The sequence below is a fragment of the Silene latifolia genome, chromosome 1 (genome assembly GCF_048544455.1).
Source record: "Silene latifolia isolate original U9 population chromosome 1, ASM4854445v1, whole genome shotgun sequence".
Taxonomy (NCBI): domain Eukaryota; kingdom Viridiplantae; phylum Streptophyta; class Magnoliopsida; order Caryophyllales; family Caryophyllaceae; genus Silene; species Silene latifolia.
Window position 1 is genome coordinate 195824972 of NC_133526.1, and position 19633 is coordinate 195844604.

General features: G+C 36.0%; 3 protein-coding genes across 7 annotated transcripts; 1 reads left to right on the plus strand and 2 right to left on the minus strand.

Annotated features, from left to right (window-relative positions):
* Positions 1 to 2845: 2845 nt before the first annotated feature.
* Positions 2846 to 7691, plus strand: LOC141615711 (E3 ubiquitin-protein ligase AIRP2-like). Of its 5 annotated transcripts, none has more exons than XM_074433818.1 (5): positions 2846 to 3003; positions 5961 to 6114; positions 6219 to 6285; positions 6359 to 6593; positions 6883 to 7691. In XM_074433818.1, the coding sequence occupies exons 1-5, from the start codon at positions 2942 to 2944 to the stop codon at positions 7133 to 7135; spliced, it is 771 nt and encodes a 256-aa protein (XP_074289919.1). In that variant the 5' UTR covers positions 2846 to 2941; the 3' UTR covers positions 7136 to 7691. The 5 variants fall into 5 exon arrangements, with proteins under 5 accessions (XP_074289919.1, XP_074289915.1, XP_074289917.1 ...); XM_074433814.1 differs by lacking the exon at positions 2846 to 3003 and adding an exon at positions 3426 to 3741 and having other exon boundaries at positions 5890 to 6114; XM_074433816.1 differs by lacking the exon at positions 2846 to 3003 and adding an exon at positions 3426 to 3741 and having other exon boundaries at positions 5964 to 6114.
* Positions 7692 to 7897: 206 nt separating this feature from the next.
* Positions 7898 to 8668, minus strand: LOC141615768 (guanine nucleotide-binding protein subunit gamma 2-like). Its single transcript, XM_074433819.1, has one exon. It carries the CDS (start codon positions 8403 to 8405, stop codon positions 8091 to 8093), a length of 315 nt encoding a protein of 104 aa, XP_074289920.1. The 5' UTR covers positions 8406 to 8668; the 3' UTR covers positions 7898 to 8090.
* Positions 8669 to 9546: 878 nt separating this feature from the next.
* On the minus strand, positions 9547 to 11300 carry LOC141615695 (aspartic proteinase CDR1-like). Its single transcript, XM_074433813.1, has one exon. The coding sequence runs from the start codon at positions 11280 to 11282 to the stop codon at positions 9933 to 9935; it is 1350 nt and encodes a 449-aa protein (XP_074289914.1). The 5' UTR covers positions 11283 to 11300; the 3' UTR covers positions 9547 to 9932.
* Between the last annotated feature and the right edge of the window lie 8333 nt (positions 11301 to 19633).

Genomic DNA, 19633 nt, shown 5'->3' on the forward strand with positions numbered 1-19633 from the left:
TTTTGTTCTTGCGAGAAGGAGATAATACCCATTCATCCTTGCGAGGTTGAGTATTATTTGTGTGTTGTTTCGAATTTCTTGCGAGGAAGGAGATCAATTCACTTTATATCTTTATTGTTTTCGTTTTATCTCATACAAAATTAAAACACAAAAACACATTAATTCCGCTGCAATTTTATTAACCTAAATCAATCATAAAAATTGTACTAGTTTTACATCAATTTGGTAAAACTCGTGGTTATTTTATATCAAATTGGCATAAGAGACAGGTTAAAATATACTTCTTAGTATATTTGTCTTGGGAAAATCATATTTATGGGCAAGAAGATGGAACACTAACCAAGATGAAGTTTATCTAGACCTTCCTGGTAAGCTCTTTGAGAGTTTACTATTTTCTAAAGAAATATAGGTGGAAGGTAATTCTTCTTTAAATTTCGATTTGCCACCAAATTTTGACGATTATGGTGATGAGCCTTTAGATGTTGTAAGCTTCAAAGTTGCAACTCCTATGAACTTTTATGAGATCGATTTTCAAGAAGAAGAACGTTGTCAATCTCCACTTGATATATCCATAAATAAAAAACTATATGGTGGAAATTCTTATTTCTTGTTAGATTCAATTCTTATGGATGCTCATGATGATCTTGTTGTTTCGAGCAACTATTATTTGGATTTTGTTATAATTGTGCATGAAGGGTGCTGGGTGGGAGGCATAAGAAAGGAAATCACAAGAAAGGAAAGCACGAGAAAGGAAAGCATAAGAGAGGAAGGCACGAATACAAGAGGATTTTCTGTTATGATGCATGCTGCAACTACATATCTAACAAGGTAGATAAGCTAAAAACCGATCTACATAGAAGATGATGAACTAAAGCAGAGATCACAAGTGTGCAAAATCAAGTTTGTCTTCCCTTTAAGAGTTCTTACCACGAAGTTTTGCAGATTTGTTTTTGATCCGGGTGGCATCACATATCTTCAAAATTTGAGGTCAAATTTTCAAAAATATAAGGGGAAAATGATGCGGGAGCATTAGAGGATAATGAGGATGAAGTTTTACTTAGTCAAAATGTGTCCCAAATCAATGAGAGAGTTGTTCTTTATAGCTTGCGAGTTATATATAAGTCGATTATTTCGTTCTTGCGAGAGACAGATAATACTCATTCATCCTCGCGAGGTTGAATGTTAGTTGTGTGTTGTTTCAAATTTCTTGCGAGGACGGAGAGCAATTCACTCCATATCTTTATTATTTTTGTGTATCTCATACAAAACTAAAACACAAAAACACGTTGATTCCGCTGCAATTTTATTAACCAAAATCAATTATAAAAATTATACTAATTTTACATCAATTTGGTAAAATTCGTAGTTATTTTATATCAGATATTATATCCGGAAATTTCTTATACCCCGTATGCATACGGATTGGTTTATTATCGTTCAATTACCACCCTCACACACTCTTTTTATGCCTTATTAATGAGGTTTAAGGTTGAAGTGTAGAGACGATGGTACAAATCTCTTTGTAAAAATCCTTTTGAGTATACACTTGTCTATCTATTTATTTATAAACAAAATATGTCTAGGTTTACCTAAAAACTCTCATACTAATCTAACTAAAATATCATATCATATACTCAATACTCGGATTCTGGACAATTTTAATAGGGACTTGCTAAATCGTACACGTCTTTTACTAAATCCTACACAAAATTTTCAACTTTTTCCAACTTTGTCCTTTTCATTTCATACACACAAACACCCTTGAGAAAGAGAGAGAAGAGGCCACCACCAGCCACCCCCTTCCCGCCATCCTCTTCAGCCACCCACGTCATCCACCAGCAACCGCCATTTCCCTCCCGTGTCCACCACACCCACGCTCAATTACATCAGACCAATCAATTAATTAGGAGATTTGATCAATCATGCATTCTCTGCATTCATACATGTCTCTCATGTTCTCTATCATCATAATTTCCCATTTGAAACACTAGAAGGAGAAACTTAAATCCGCAGTAATCAAAATCAAGCATTTGTGTGATTTACTAATTAAGATTTTTATCAATTAATCATAAAATTGGGATATTAACGGCGTCGTTGCTCGGAGTAAAAGCGGCGATCGATTTTAAAATCCTTCAGGGCCCCAAAAACAATATCAAACTCAAGAAATGGAAGAAATTAGAGCACAAAGAGCAAAATCATCAGATAATCGACGATGAAAGTGGTATTCGGCGGCGGTTGCAGTGGCAATTTCGAACAAATTGACCGCAAATGGAGTGGAGTTATATGACTTGGTTAGGTTTTTGGGAGGGAGAGGAAAAAGAGTACTTTTTTATTTTTTTAAGAGGAAGGGTAGTGAGGGAAAAAGGTGACAAAATGTGTAGGATAAAGTAAAATTGCGTGTAGGATTTAGCAATTACGTTTTATATTCTTTAAAAACTCTTGAATTATTTAAAATTTATATATTTATACACATGTTATCCTATAATTTGTTTTTTCCATATCGGTTGTAACCAAATCGTAAATCCGTTCACAGTTGATTCCATTGCCAAATCCGTTCCCTATGAGTCCAAATATTGCCTGAATTTAGCCGTCAATAAAATTCTATAAAAACCCAAAATTCCCTAAAAATCAAACACATACCATACGCCGCATCCTGTAACTTGCGCCCAAAGAAAACTGTACTACATTAATTAAACCAACATACCTCGTAATTTCGTATCTCTTTTCTTCTCAATTTAATCGTAACACTTCCAAAAAAACGATAAGCCACTTTCAAGCACTCTTTCTTTTCGCTTTTCTATGTTATACCCCGTCTTTCAAGCTGTCTATTGTAGGACGGTTGTACCCGTGTTTTTTTTTTTTTTTTTTTTTTTTAAATATTTTTTGTAATTTTGAAATTGAGTTAAAGTTTATGTGATTGATTGAAGTCTGAAGAGTACAAATGAGGAGGAATTTTCGTGAATCAATTAAAGCTCTTGAAGCTGATATTCAGTACGCTAATACCCGAATTTTTTCTTAAAATGGGGCTGAAAATCAAACAAATCAACAAAATGGGTTTAGTTTCAAACTTATTACCCAAAATGGGTCCACGTCATCACCGAAGCTAGGCTCGGATTCAAATCGCTCTCCCGCTAAGCGACCATATCATATGTGACAAGTAAATAGAGCTGATATTATGGTTGTGCGCTTTTGAATCAAGTCGCTTTGTGAGCGAGCGATTCCAGACAAAATCGCTGAGGGGGTCAGCGGCCACAATTCAAAATTGTAAAAAAAAAATAACTCAGGTAATTAGGGGAGAATCGAACACAGGTCTTCTTACCAATATGACTTAATACATTAACCACCTGCCCAAACAAATTTCTATGCTTAAGATTAGCGTTTTAATTAATGTATCCAATATTAATTGTTCGATTTAAAAGCATTTAATAACTGCTGTAGCATGTATGGCTTATTATTAAGTTATAACTGCATGTAAAAGTTATAATGTATAAATTTGGCTTGGTGGTTAAATGTTTGTCAGCGGGGATACCATTGATCGTGGGCTCGATTCTCCTCACTGTCCACTTTATTAATTTTTTTTAGCAAAACTGTTGTAGTCGCTCACCCCCTGAGCGTTTTTCTCCAAAACTACATTTTTTTTATATGTTTTTCTGCTTATTTATAAGTGATTAAGGTCGTTGAGGGGGAGAGCGACTTCCCTTCAAGTCGCTCCGTCGCTAAGCGACTTATCTCGTGGCACAGGTTCGTGCATTCCTATCCTACGTGGACCCATTTTGGGTAAATTGTTTCAAATGTGCCCTATTTCGTTAATTATTTTGTATTTGAAGCCTATTTTGGAAAAAAGTTCCTAATACCCTGTAATTTATCTTTCTTCTTGTTTTATACTTTTTCCGTCTCAATTATTTATTTGTCAAAAGTTTGATTTTAGTTTTTTGTACTGTATATATTTTCATGATGCAAATTATTATTTCTAGAAATTAGAAGTTTTAGATGTTTGGTGATGAAATCAGTAATATAATTGTAAATTTGATGGTATTTTTGCTGTAGTTAACTGAGGTGTACAACAGTCTTATTTGAGTTTTCGTGTTTTTAATGAAACCGGGACTTTAAGCTACTGTATTAATTTGATTGGTAGAAAATTCTGAAGATGGGGTGAAGTATTAATTGTGGCAGAAACTGGCACTTTGTGACTACCTTGCTTGGTAATTGGGCGTGATTCGGAATATCTGTGTTTTTTGATGATGTTTATTGTTTAGATGATTATGTACTTAGTGATTAGTAATTTTGATGTTATTCGTTTTGAGATTGCGCTGTTTAGCTGTAAATTTTCTTCTGTAGCTGTAATTAAGTACCAATTGTCGGGTTTCTAGGAATTAGTCTGGTTGATTGTTACTGCCTTTGCATGATACTCCCTCTGTCCCGGTCATTTGTTGTCCTTTTCCATTTTGGGTGTCTCAGTCATTTGTTGTCCTTTCTATTTTAGGAATGAACTTATGAGTAATTTGATCATTCACACTCAATTTGTTCCACTTCATTATTTATTATTTGGCCCCTCTCCTCTTTCCTTGGTTTTGTCTAAAGCAAAACCAGCGACAACAAACGAGGGACGGAGGGAGTATTACATATCGGCACATCAGCATGATGTAGAGCAGCCCTTAACTCCATTTAATTTATTTCGAGAATGTTTCGTGAATGATACTTCTTCAGCTGTTTGGTTAAGCATTCTGGAATAGATTGGAACGACACTGAATTTAAGCTTCAAATGTTGACAAAACCCTAAAACCCAAATTTAAGCTTCTCCAAAATATGTTTTTTCTGGGTCTAATTTAGTTTCTGTTATTTCAACCAATCCTAAATTGTTATCAAGACTTCTTCCATAAGTCGTTTCATTTGTTGTCCTTTTCCATTTTTAGGTTATACCTCGATTATTTGTTGTCCTTTCTATTTTAGGAATGAACTTGATGAGTAATTTGATCATTCTCATTCAATTTTTTCCACTTGTCATTTAGTTATTGGTCTTTTCCTCATTCCTTGATCTTTGTGCCAAAACGAAAGGACAACAATTGACCGGGACGGAGGGAGTAATTGGCTCTGATTCCGATTATGAGGTGAAACAATAAATTTCCTCTTGTGCATACCTTTGGATTAGGTGACATGATTCTAAGTATGATAAATGTCGATCATCAAGGACATGAGTGGACCATAGTTTGTAAACGAAAGAAGCAATGCTCACTGGCCTTTGTCCTTTATTAAATGTCGAAACTCCCCACTAGATTTCACTCTTTGTAAAAGTCTGAAGAATCTGTGCAGTTTTAGGTCAGTGTGTTTCGTCCTCTGGATGGGGGGTCAGTGATCAGTAGAGAGGGATTTGTGTGTGTGTGTGTGTGAATCGCACAATTCGATGATCACATTTCCAGGTATGTTTGTTGGTTGTCTGGTGTGAGTGGTAAAGGCTCTCATCTCTTAAACAAGTGGTTAAGGGTTCGATTCCTGATTCTTGCGAATGAAAAAGCCAAACTTGGGAGGGGCCAACCCATTAAATTGCCTTCAGTACCCCGAAGGAGATTGCCCCTCCCCCCCTGTCGGTATGCATCAAGGATACTCCTGGTCAACACCAAAAAAAAAAGAATGTTATGTTCTAGCCAATTTGCGTAGAAGTACGGAAGCTCCATTTTCCACTCTGCATAATAACTCATGCAGTTAGAAATACGGTTTGTTAAGATGTGATACCAGTGCTTCAGTTGAAACACTTATTAAACTGAAGCTTAATTACCGTCTTGGATTTCTTTTCACATCACAGTATCTGCTTGGAGTTTTGTAATTTGACCTTGAATTTTATGCTGTCTGGTTTGTCTGGTTTCATATGTATCACTGAATTGGTGCGTGCAGCGAGTGAAAGATGCCTTATACGATGGATATATCACACTACTACTAATCTGTAGCGCCGTCTTATTATGTTGCAGTGCATCAGGTTATAAAAGGCATCCTGACAAAGCTTGCTTTCAAATGAGACTATCTTTCAGTCCAGCCGCTCACTTCTGTCTTTTTCTTGTTCAGTGGGCTGATTGTAACCTTGCTGCTGCTCTTGGATTACTCAGAATTCTGATCTACACGGTATTCATTTCTTGCCGTGTTCTGTCTCTTTGATTCTTTTCCTCTACCTTAGTAGCATCCTTGCCATATGCTTACGGTATTGACTATCGTTTTGGTGGGTGCAGACTTATTCAGATGGGAAAACCACAATGTTTGTACATGAAAAGCAAGCAAGCATTAAAGAATTTTACGGTGAGTTTTTAATTAAGATGTTTACCGTTACCTGCCAAGAATTTTACTGATGCCCCGTCCTTTTTTTTACTAGGTGTGATTTTCCCTTCACTGCTGCAACTGCAAACAGGAATCACAGAATTTGAAGCAAGGAAACAAAAGGAATTATGCTCTACAAAGTATAGAAGATACAGTCTTCATGAAAGGCGTGAATTCACGAAACTGGAGAAAGAGCTAGAAGAGGAGTGCGGTATATGCATGGAGATGAACGCAAAGGTTGTACTACCAAATTGCTGCCACTCGCTGTGCTTCAAGTGTTACCAAGACTGGTGAGCCCTCTGCTTGATTTTATCCGAAAAGCTGCAATTTTCACAATTTTCACAGGTTCGTCTGTCAGACCGTTGACACCGTCTCACAAGTTTTGTGAATCTCATGACAGACCTGTTGCCTGCATTTATATCCTTTTGAAGACAGAAACTAGCGTAAATGACTGAATGAGACTACGACCTGCCTGCAGAATTCAGACCATTAGTCTGCAATTAATTGCAGCAGTACTATTGCATTATTAAGGGTTTTGACTTATGACAGTGAGAGCTAAACTCTGTACTTTTATTTCAGGTATGCTCGGTCCCAATCATGTCCCTTCTGTCGAGAAGCTCTCAAACACGTAAAATCAGATGATCTTTGGATTTACATCGATAACAAGGATACTGTCGAACCAACAGTTTTCATGAAGGAGAACATGAACCGCCTATTCACTTACTTCGACAAACTCCCACTCACAAATTCCCATCCCTCCTCCGTCCATCACGCTGAGCAACCATGCTTGGTACATAACTCCGTAAATATTCACCAGAGTACCGCTCATTAGTTTCTCATATATTCTTTTGTTTGGTTAATCATTTTATTTATCAATTTACCGCATCATACTGCTTTTAGCCAGTAACTAGCGTTTTTACTGCACATTGTACTGCATTGTTCAAACTGAAGTAAGACTCTTGCTCTCCATCCCGGTCTCCTGCAGTGATTCTTCTCTGAGACGGATATATACAGACCGAGAAATACAATCATTTAATTTGTCAATTTACCACATCATACTGTTTTTAGCCAGTAACTAGCGTTTTTACTGCACATTGTACTGCATTGTTCAAACTAAATTCAAGACTCTAGCTCCCATCCCGGTTTCCTGCAGTGATTCTTCTCTGAGACGGATATATACAGACCGAGAAATACAATCATTTTATTTGTCAATTTACCACATCATACTGTTTTTAGCCAGTAACTAGCGTTTTTACTGCACATTGTACTGCATTGTTCAAACTAAATTCAAGACTCTAGCTCCCCATTCGGGTCTCCTGCAGTGATTCTTCTCTGAGACGGATATATACAGACCGAGAAATACAATCATTTTATTTGTCAATTTACCACACAATACTGTTTTTAGCCAGTAACTAGCGTTTTTACTGCACATTGTACTGAATTATTCCAACTGAAATCAAGACTCTTGCTCCCATCCCGGTTTCCTGCAGTGATTCTTCTCTGAGACGGTTATATACAGACCGAGAAATACAATCGTATCATCTATGAAACGAAGAATAAAAGCACATAAAATTACCAATTCACACAACAATTCCGAAATTTCACATTATAATTACTTCAACAACAATTGTACAATCATTATAATTATAATTATAATACCATATGTTAAAATAACAAATCAGTCGACGACAACTCCTGAACCCAAACCCGAACCCAAACCCGCTAATTAACCAATAAAATCATCGAGAAACAATTCAATTCCAATTCCGATTCCAATTCCGAGAATTTCACAAAATCCAGCAATGACAACCCTTAGAATCCTGCGGACCTTCAAACCAGCGATCCCAAGCGGGATTAACAGGAGCGACAGTAGACGGAAGAAGAGGATCGGGATTCGAATCAACAAACCCTAATAATTCCTTACAAGCAACAGAAGCATTAACATTATTAGCATTATCAGGTTTAGAAAGTTGTTCCAATTCTTCTTCTACAAATCTTGTTTCTTGATCTAATCGCTTTAATTCCGCCATTATTCGATGCTTTCCTCTTGTATCGCCGGTATTCGTTTGAACCGCCACCACCTGCTGCTGTTGATGACTCATTAATTTGAATTTTGAATTACTATCCTTATCTCTTTTGAGTGTTGTGGAGGCGCGCGGTGGAGATGGACGGTGGCGCGTGGTGGAGGAGAGGTGCGGTGGCGCGTGGGGAGGAGAGGAGGGGAGATAGAGAGGAGAAGAATGTTGTTGTTGTTGTTGTTGTTGACTTGTGTTTACTTGAGGGAAACTAGTACAAGTGCAGAAGTAGAAGCATTCCTAAAACTTTTTAAAAGGGATCATTTTTAAGACTTTAGGTGGCAATATAATTGTGGCTTTGTGGAGTTGTTGTTTGGGTGTTGATTTGTTGTCTTTTTTTTTGCAAAAGAAAAAAAGAAAATTAGTGATCGGATACGCGGTTGGTATTTTCGGTGAAAGTTGGATATCGTTTTTCTGATAATCGGGTTTTATATCGAGTTAGAACTAAAAATAGGAGAATTCTTTTTAATGATAGCGTGTTGGTGAATACTGGATAACGTTTTTTCTGATAATTGGGAAATATATTCAATGAGAACTAAACATGATAATTCTATTTAATGATGGAATATGCGGTTGGTATTTTGGTGAATACTGGATGACCGTTTCCTGATAGCCGGGAAAATTATCTAGTGACTAGTGAGAATTAAATACGGCAATTGAGGAATCTGGTGTTTTATCTGTTTGAATTTGATGATATATTGTCAAATGTAAGAGAAGAAGTGTAACAAATTAATTGTCGCTTTAAATTTGCTGATACAATATGCGATTGCTATTTTGGTTGGATACTCGATAACCTTTGTGTGCTTGTATTACATGGAGTCAAAACTGTGTTAAAAACACGCGTAGGAGCTGAAGTCTATAACAATTAACTTTGAAGAAATTATTAAATTTAACTAAAGAAGTGAAAATATTAAAGGAAATGATGTCTTAATTTAAAGAAATTAACTTTTGAAGAAATCATTATCTTAGTTTGAATCTCAAATAGTAACTTTTGCTTTGAATTTGGTATTAAGCTAAGAAATCAAAGGAAATGATCTTTCAATTTCTCTGAGCGGTTTTATTTACTCTTAACAGTTATCCTCTTATACAACATCCATTTAATGTGAGCTACCAAAATTTTCTATAATCAAAGATTACTTATCATCAAGAGAAGTACTAAGACAAAGAATAAAATACAAAAATGAGACAAATGATCCTCAACTAGCCAACCTCATTTCCTGGCCATGGATTTTTATTGTCTACTATATGCTAGCATTTACATTAGAATGCAACAAGGAAAATGTTTCCCTAACAATAATTATTACATAAACACAACTTTTATCATGCAACTTTACTCAAAGAGCCAGACACAAGAACCACCTTGTCCCCTAACAATAAAATTACTCCACTTTATGTCAAAAGTAATAACTTTTCCTTCTTATTTTGCTGCTTTTTCACTGTGAATCTTTGCTGTACTAAATCGTTCACCTGTCCGTCTCAATTATTTGTTTTCTTTTTAAAGGGCAGTTTAATAAAACGCAAATAAATGATTGAGACGAAGAAAATATTATATTTTCACAGGATTGAATCCTTGGCTCCAAACTCCAGGAAATCAATTGCATCAGGAGGACAACCCTGAGGATACATCAAACTAAGCAAATTATTCGCCAAGTCGAAACCGACTTGTACATTCCTTTGCTGGTGAAAACCCAGTACAGACACATTACCCTGATTTTCATTCAGCCTTATTATAGCCAGGCAATATAGTCCCTGATGTCGGACCCACAAATTCGCATCACATATCACATAGTCTAGTCCATAGAATCGGAACACCACCTCTGGCGCGTCATTCACATCTTTATAACATAACTCGAAATGTTTTGTGCTTTCAGGAATATGCCTATGCATTACCTCCATTATGGCACTTACCATCATGTCAAAAGCTTCAGCTCGAAGTGTTGTGTACGTAGTTCCTGAGTCGATAATAAATCCAGAAGCGGTCCCATCTAGGGATTTTTCAAAGATATCTGGTGGAAAGTCAAGGTTTGACCCGTCTACACTGATTCCAGTTAGGTTTAGATAGTAGATGCCGTGTTGTGAAGGCAATAACGGCGTTGTCATGCCAGTGACAACGCTGTTATTGTCGAGTGTTCCGAAATATGCTACTCCCTCTATGTGACTGCTGTTAGCGATCACATAGTGGGAGAAAAGCGAGACTGACAGCTGGTGAATGAGCGATATGCTGGAATTGCCTAGACCGACAATTCCAGGGCTTTTTCGTCTGTCATGGTTATCATGACCGCAACCAAATACCACGTGGGACACGGTCCTTGTGGTGTTATCTGCTGAAAGTGTTATCGTCTCAGTTGCCAGTACTCCTCGAGAAGATATTAAATTGTCGGTGTAGGTAACACTGTAAAGACACAAGTCATTAATGTTGGAACTACGACAAGAATGCTCTGGCGCCATGGAACAACGAGGTTCATTGCATAAAACTACTTGAAAAGAAGACGATTTATTCGGGTTGAAAACCGGGTATTTCCCCTGTTTATAGCAATGAACACAAGGCTGACATTGAACCCATGTAAAGCTACTACCGGTATCAAATACGCCATAACTCGTAACTGGCGGCGTACCCATGGTGTACTTCATGAGCATGTTCCAACCCGAAAGAGGGGCTGCCACATACGCTTTATCTACGTCTTTAATTTGGCCGAAGTATTGCATTCGCGCTTTGGTGTTGAGAATTCCGTCTTCAATATGGTTTTCTCGGGTGTAGTTCCGGTTATAGAATGGAGACTCGGGTGAACTACGGTGGATGAGGGGCGCGGAGAAGCTCAAGGAAGGGTCTTTATTAGGCAAGGCATACGAAAAAACTCGATTAACGGAGTTAATTAAATTTATAGTAAGCAAAATGAAGAACATGATGGTTTTGATTGACAATTTAAATCAATAATGCTTGAACAAATACATGAAAACACTTAAATTTATGATGAAATTTAGTTTAAAGTTGAAGAATCATTTTCTTTGTGTTAGAACAAACACACTCTTGTATATACAAATACAAATAATAGATTAGTATTTCTCTATGCTTCAGCTTAAAGTTTGTGGCATAGTGTTTTAAAATCCATCTTTTAATCAGAAAAATTCAAAGAATTTTATATTATGAATTCAAAAAGATGTGACAAAATAAACCCAATATTTTTTACAGGATTGTGATGTCAATAATATTTTTTACAGAATAATACTATAAAAATCATTATGCATATTTAATAAGTTATAGTTGTTTAGTTATTTAGTTTAATCAAATCTTTTGTTAATTGATTCGCGTAACTAGCTTATAATTTGAGACAAACTATTACTCGATCCTCGATCTCCTTGTGGATTCGACCTCGACTACCCTACTACATTAGTTTAGTTGAGTTATTTTGTTTTGACCGGGGGAGTGCGACAAACCTCGCATCAACATTCAAACATACTCAGAATTTTTATAAATAATATTGTTTAATATCAAAGCTTCTTGAATAATTCTCGTGCATTTTAGAAAAATTAATATAAAATAGAGGGTTTCAATGAACTGCGAAATATTTAACAATTATCTAGAATTTACGATTTAATTTATTCACGCGTCTTTGATTATTTACTATTTCAACATTCAACCTTAACGTTATTTTCGAAACAATGTAAGTAAAAAAAAATAATTCATTAAATATGTAGATATATAAAATGATAACACTATCTGCTATAAAAGAAAAGCCATACAAAGTATTATTGTAGCACCCCATTTATTTAAGAACCTTTATTAGGCATTCCTAGATAAATGAAATTGGAGAAAAAAGATTAGGCATCTGAGGTAGTACCTCAGACCTTGTAGTTTTGAGCATATACATATTTTTTGAGCATATTACCATTTATAAATATAGTTTTTGAGCAATATTATATTTTTTTAGTGTAATGCTTTAGTAAATGTGTTCAAAAACTTTATACTAAAGCAGAACTCAAAAATTTTAAAATAAAACTCAGAAAATAAACAATAAGAGGTACTACCTCATATGTATAGTCTATGAACTGATGAAAGTGTTACTATCTCAGTTGTCTGAGGTAATGATTACAAAAGTAAACGAAAGCATAGTATTTTAAATAAATATAACGTTTAAATGGCCTTATTACAATGTTCCAAAATAATAAATGTAATTAATTAAAATACAACTGCAGCGGAAACTAAATAGAACGATTATTAAATAATGTTTGTCCATTCAAGGTGATCTAGACTGCTAAGCAAATGCCATTGCCTCATGCCTTTCAACTCCCTTCTAAGCCAGCTTTATTACCTGAAATCAATCTGCTCTCTAATAATTGGTTCATCGCAGGTGTTTAACGAATACACGCTCAACCAAACGGTTGAGTAAGAATATCTAAACAACAAGAATAATACAACAATAAGACAAATCAAATATGCAAATGTTCAATCCCGTTCACAATTCCAACATCCATACACTCCGAGTCACCCATATCAATACTCCGAGACACTCATATCAATACTCCGAGACACCCATAAAAATAATAAACTCTGAGACACCCTTTTAATTATATACCCCGCCACCTGTGGTCCGGGTCTTCAAATATCACCCGCCACCTTTGGATCGGGTCTTCATACAACAACAATACAAGTATGCAACATGGATAATAATTAACCAATGGATTAACAATAGCAATTCTTAACAATAATCATCCAACAACCAATAGTCAATTCCAATTATCATTCAATTGTTAAATAACATCAAAACACATTCAAATTGAGTAGATAACCTACCTCAGCAGCAATAATCCAATAATGCAGTCCAAGAATAATAATCAAAAGTACTCCACTTCAAATCCCTCACCTAAATACAATTTTTATAATTTAATTATTAATTATTCGATTCACTAATTATAATTTAACCAATTATTGTTGGGGCTGGTGTCCTCTACAGTTAGTGTAATGACATATAAATCTCTAAAAGGATCAAAGGGTATACTTTTGTATTATTATCAGTTGGTCCACGTTTATCAATAACGGTTGGATTGCTAGATAAGTTTGACGTTATTGTCATACAGATGGCGGTGATCAACTGGTCCCCTAAAAGTCACACCTATAGGATACGTTTGAGAGATGTGACGGTATGAAAATACAGTCATGTTGATGCCTAATTTGACTAAACAGTTAGTCGGAGTTATTGACTAATAATTAGTCAAACGCGATGTTGAGATAATTATTTAATACGGATTAAATAATAATGGCTAAGATGAATTAAGCAGTTAATTCGTAAATTAAATATAAACGGTTATATTTAATTAATGTATATTGAATTAATTATACAATATTGTCTTTGTCGGACAAGTATTAATATGTCGACTAATCCATGTTACTAGTCGATATTTTAATAACCGATAACCGATGACGATTTATGATAAAATCCCGTCATATACATTTTAGCATTTTCGAGTCGGACCATGAGTTAAAAATAAGGAGGAAGTGAAAGCCCACTTCCCCATGAGGCTCACGGTTTTGGCCGAAACAAACAAAAGGAGAGCTTTCTCTCCTTTTGACCTAATTGATATTCATTTGCACAAAAATTAGGTTTTGGAGGCATTCTCTCTGAAACCTAGATCTCACATCGAAAACCTCACAAAAACTCTCTCAATATTGCAAGGCAATTAGAGAGTACTTTCTAGCACAAGGGGCATAGTCTCAGACGGTCTTGGGTGCAACGATTAGGAGGAAATCTACATTGATTTCTGTTCTTAGGCCGTATTCACAAAGGATCCGAGGTTGATTCTTCTTCTTTATCGTTTTCTCTTGTATTTTGTTTTATGACAATAATCACATGTTAAAGATACGTTATAGTCTTAAAATTTAAGGGAATTTTACGGATATTTCCCTACAAGTGGTATCAGAGCGAGGCCACGTAAATTTTTCATTGTGATTTTCATTAAACGATTTTGAAAAACGATTTTGTTTTGCATAGAAAACCGTGCGGCCAGATTTTTTTTTGTCTCGGCAGAAATTTTTTTTGTCTCGGCCTGTTTTCTGTTTTTTCTTGGAAACCGTGCCATATATACACGGTTTTTTTTTTTTTTTTTGAAAACCGTGATAAACTGTTCCCGTCTGATCAGACGATGTTTTTGTTTACGATTTGTTCTTGCATATTGTTTTTGTAATCGATTTTCATTGCAATATGTTAATGTTTTATCAATTGTAGATTCATTTCTATACGGATTAGGTTTAATTTGTAATTGGTTTTATCAAATCGTTTTTTGTTTGGGACTGTTGAAGCTCTCGGCAATGCTGCTGAAAAATAAAATAAAAAATTTTTTTTGATGTGTTTGTCACGGTTCAGCCGTGAAAAGAAAAAAAAAATCGTGTTTTTTTTTTTCGGCCATGATTTGTGCATAATACGGATTTTATGCATTCGCTTGATAGTGAAACGGTTCACTCACGTACCATTTAGTTATTTTAAAGCGATTTAAAGTAACGGATTATCATGGATTAAAATTAAGCTGATTAAAGCGGTTTTGTCACATAATTTTAATCATTAAAGGTGGTTTGGATAAATTTAACATAATTACGGAATTATGTCACGAATAAATTTTATTTTAGTTGATGCATTTTTATTTATCGTTATTTTTGAATGCCTTGAATGTTTTATTACGTATTTAATTTTACAAACGGTTGTAACTTAGTGTGGCCTTAGTAGAACGTGTTACCGTAATGATGGAACACGGTCTTGGTTGTATTTTGAGATCTCGCATCTCCGTTTTGGTTTTTCCTTGTAATTACAGTTTTTATTTAGAATGTAAATAGGTTTATATTTTGTAATTTTAAATTATAATTTTGAGAAGACCAAAGATGGAGAATCGGATGCTCACTCCCGCTACATGGATCAAGATGGAACATAAAGACAAGCTTCTCGGGTCCAACGGTGGATTCTGTGGACAGCGGGCCGCCCACGGGGGCGCTTGGGAGGAAAGAGAAACAAGCGTTTGCATTTATGTATGGAGTCGCCACCAATTTTTATGGGAAATTGGAACCGTTCGAATACCTCATGTCATGTCAAGACGTAAAGTAGTGACATGAACACTAAGCAATCGTTACCCTTAGCATTCTATGTCTAGAATGACTCTCGTGGATGCCAATGAACACGGGTGCTCACGGAGATCTGGAGTAAGGGGTGAGGGTACGTATTAGGAAGCTCTTTTGATCGAACACCTAATCCCGCCCGCCTCGATAGCGGCCTCTACAAATGATTAGGGACATCATCTATACTCGATATATCGTCGATTATATGCATGCAATGCAACATCCAAGTTTTAATCCTAACATGTGAAAATTAGGCTAAGTCGGTGAACAATTAATTAGCATACAATTAATGTCGAAGTAGGTTTTAATGTTCAATTACATGTGAAAACATACAAATGATACAAGAAATAATGACAAATACAATAAAGAAAATTGCAATAAAGAAAATTACAATAATTACAACGGAATAGGCGATTTATGTCGAAAATACCTTTAAAACAGATAATTTGGAAAAAGAATAAAAGAAATAAAAGAATAAATGACGAACAGGAATTAGGCGATAATACAATTAATAGTTAATTAATTACGTAAGCTAAATAACTAGTCAAGGCAAAGACGGAGTTCAGGGATAGAACTCAGCCAGGAACAGGCGCAACAGAGCTGCGTCCTTTGGAAGAGGCGCAGCGGTTGCTGCGTCTGTTCCTTGACTCGATTCCGTCGTGAAGCCGTAATTGCAAGCCGTTAATGCTAATTCTGATTTTAAAGATCGATTAAATTATGTACTCGGATGAAAGTGATTAATAGGTTATTTAACATATGAATGGGTCATGAAAACAATAAAATATGAGCGAGACGGAATTAAGATGGATTAATTACAGAAGTGAATAATATTAATGAACTTCACAAATTAATTCAATATAATGGATTAATGACGAATATGCGATAAATACGACAAAAGACAGATGAAAACTATATCAAAGACGAATTCCAGAAACTCAATATTGAAAAAATCGAATCTCTACAACCCGGAATTGAATTTAATGACGAAAACCCGCAAATATTGGATTATTTGGGATTTAAGTCGGATTTAACAATGAATTATATGCTAATGAATGATGAATTATATACATGTGAATTATATGCTATTATATCAAAGAATTGACGAAATTAAATAAGAACAAATAAGAGCAACGAACTAACAGAGGACGAAGGAAGAAGAAAGGAAGCAGGAACTGCGGCAGCCTCACGAAGAGGCGCAGCAGGAACTGCGCTCCTTCGAAGAGGCGCAGCGCGATTCTTTGCGTCCTTTCTCGACGGTTTGTCTTCTGGAAATCAGTAAAAAGCGTTTTAAAGCACGAGTTTTAGAAATCGATTTTAAGAGATGTTTTCGACATAAACCTTACATTAATGATACAATAAAATAAAATACAATAGATAAAGAAGGATTATACACCCTCAGACTTACATGTTGACGAAACGAGAAGGACTAAGATATCGATTAGTGATGCTCGACGCGAATGTAAAGAAAGTGCCCTCGTAAGAGGAAAATGATTAATTAATTAAGTTGATTATGGTGGAGTTGGTCAAATTGGTCGGTCATGCAAAACGAGGCTGGTACTCAGAAGGATACGAGCTTACGTGGTCGAATGTTCAAGCACGTAGACGCCAAAAAGTAAGAACAAAGTCTAGAATGCAAAGGGAGAAGAGAAGGGCGGACACTCGCGTGAGAAATATGAGGAGCGAAGGCTCCTATTTATACTAATCACGTGAAGGAATTAGGGTTTCGGAGACTCTTTGGAAGTGAATCTCGGAAAGATATGAAAAAGATACGAGAAACATGCAGAAAAGGAAATGGGAAGAGGCGCAGTAGCCCATCGTGCGTCTCTTGGAAGAGCGCAGACCTGCTGCGTCTGTTCCCAAGTGGTTTCCTCCTGGAAGAAAGATTTCCGTGTTTGAGTTATGGTAGGACGGAAATAATTCGATTTTCCTTAATATCTTATGTGAATATTACGGGAAATTGCTTACTAAAAGATAAAATTTATGAAATATGGAATAGAAATATCCGGAACATTCCAGAACATTCTGACTCGGGATTTAACGGTTATCAGAAAATGGAGACGGTTTTAGGCCCGGACTCCGAATGAAATTAACGGTTAGCTGGAATTTGGATTATTATTGATAATGGAGATATTGTTGGATTGTCAGCTGAATTGGGTGTCCTACTTGTCTTGTGTGGTGTGGGCTAAAATATTCAAGCTGGGACTAGCTGGGACTAGGTCCTAGGTGAGTATTTCGGCCTTCATCATAGATAGGTCTTTATAGTCTTTGACGAGTATATGTTCACTGCTTAATAGCCTTTGTGTTCCTGACTTGGTGGGTTTATATCCAAGTTGGGGCATGACCTCGTTACTTATTTTGAGAGTAAGTGGTCAGCTTAAGTACTAGCCAACCCTTTGGTGGACTCCTTAGGGTACTCACTTTGGTTTTAAAAAAATTGTGGGTCTTGGGTGCGGTGGTGTGTATCCGCATGTCTAGGTCTGCGCAGATTTTAGGCTAGGGTTGTGTTGTGTCTTGGCCATGTTTTATTAATATTAACCGCTGAGCCAAGATACCGGTTCGATTACCTTCCCTACCTCGTGGTATAGACTCGAGTTACAGAGTGACTATTGACCGTACTAAGAACTTATGCCTGTCTTTGATATATTGCCCTTTCTTGTATGGTGATTCTATGAATCATAGAAGGTGAGATGCAAGCCGGCTATGGTTGATAGAGTTTGGATTCCTGGATGTTATGTGATTCACATGATAGTGTAGTATGAGTCGGTCTAGTATTCACATGCTAGGACTATGTGGCGTTATATTGTTGTTCACATGATAAGCACGATTGTCTAGCATCTATATGCTAAGGCAGTGTGTGATTCGTATTCATATTCTTATGTTTACATGTTATATTAATTATGACATTTCGTGGCTGGGAGAACTCGGAGTTACTCCCCACTGACTGTGGCTTTCGTATTTGTATAAAATGCGAATGACAGGTAGGTGATGCATATATGGGGTACATGGACGAGCTAGCGAGCAAAGTAACCTTGGGACCTAGACTGGTTTTATTTTATTGTGACCCTTAAACCCATTTTATGTCACATACATTTTAGGGACATATGTCTCCCTCTTTACATTTGGTTGTATAATTTGCTATTCGCGACTTTAGCGATGGTTATATTATGACACTTCTAGTTAGACCTTGTATGTTTGACACCTTCCAATTTGGATATCTTTATAACAGGTTCAGGTTTTAAAATTACAGGTTTTTACCCAGTTGAACCTATTACAAACATATCCATGCAGTTTTATTCTAGAATTACGTGTTTACTTTTCCTCGATAAGTGAGGGTGTCACAGTTGGTATCAGAGCATATTTGCTCCCGACGCACGTTTGTGCACCCCAATATAAATAACTTGACCTTAAAATAATAAACTTGAGAGATGGGTAAGATGGGTAGACTTAGGACCTTATGTTGTAGTCTCTTTGTGTTTGCTCTTTGTTAGGTACTAACCTGTTTGTTGATTGTCATTCTATAGCTAGTGGAGTTATTACCCTTATAAAAAAAATTTGAACTAAAGGTTTTGAAAATATTTTAATGTTTTTCACTGGTTTTAACGTCAATTAGTGTTAAAGCTTGTTATTGGAGACGTCTGATAATTAGTTTTATCATTTGTTGGTGTAAAAATGTATTTTTATGTCTTTGAATTGGAATATTGATGTTCTTGAGTGATCGCCAAGAGTATCTCCGTTCCATTGAAAGGACACATTTATTTTAAGAAGATCAAGATTTAGTGCCTTTTGCCAGAAATTGAAGATTTGTTCAACTTTGAAGAATGCTTCTACTTCCTTGAAGATGTTTCTCGTTCTTTTTGTATCTCGCCTTATTCTTAATCTCTTGGTGCTTATCCTCCTTCTAAACTTCCTTCTGTTTTACTTTAAAAGCTACGCTTGTACTCCTAACTTGTCCTTTGTTCTTTGCTTATCCTCCCTTAACACCATTAGATAGTACCCTTTCTTGTGAGCAATGTTGACCTGGGTTGGAAAACTTGACTCTTAAGGAGATTGTTTGTGTTTGACCCTTAACCCTGGCTTTGAGATGTCGTGATGTCAGAAAGACTTAGGTAAGGTGATGAGACATACTTAGTGATTCTTATACCTAGTTCCTTGACAA

What these genes read in the sequence shown, in the direction of transcription:
- LOC141615711 (XM_074433818.1), top strand. Translation starts at nt 2,942, where the DNA reads ATGAGGAGGAATTTTCGTGAATCAATTAAAGCTCTTGAAGCTGATATT. An exon ending in AAGCATTAAAGAATTTTACG is followed by an intron (nt 6,286 to 6,358) that starts GTGAGTTTTTAA and finishes TTTTTTTACTAG; the next exon opens with GTGTGATTTTCCCTTCACTG. An exon ending in TTCAAGTGTTACCAAGACTG is followed by an intron (nt 6,594 to 6,882) that starts GTGAGCCCTCTG and finishes CTTTTATTTCAG; the next exon opens with GTATGCTCGGTCCCAATCAT.
- LOC141615768 (XM_074433819.1), bottom strand. Translation starts at nt 8,405, where the DNA reads ATGAGTCATCAACAGCAGCAGGTGGTGGCGGTTCAAACGAATACCGGC.
- LOC141615695 (XM_074433813.1), bottom strand. Translation starts at nt 11,282, where the DNA reads ATGTTCTTCATTTTGCTTACTATAAATTTAATTAACTCCGTTAATCGA.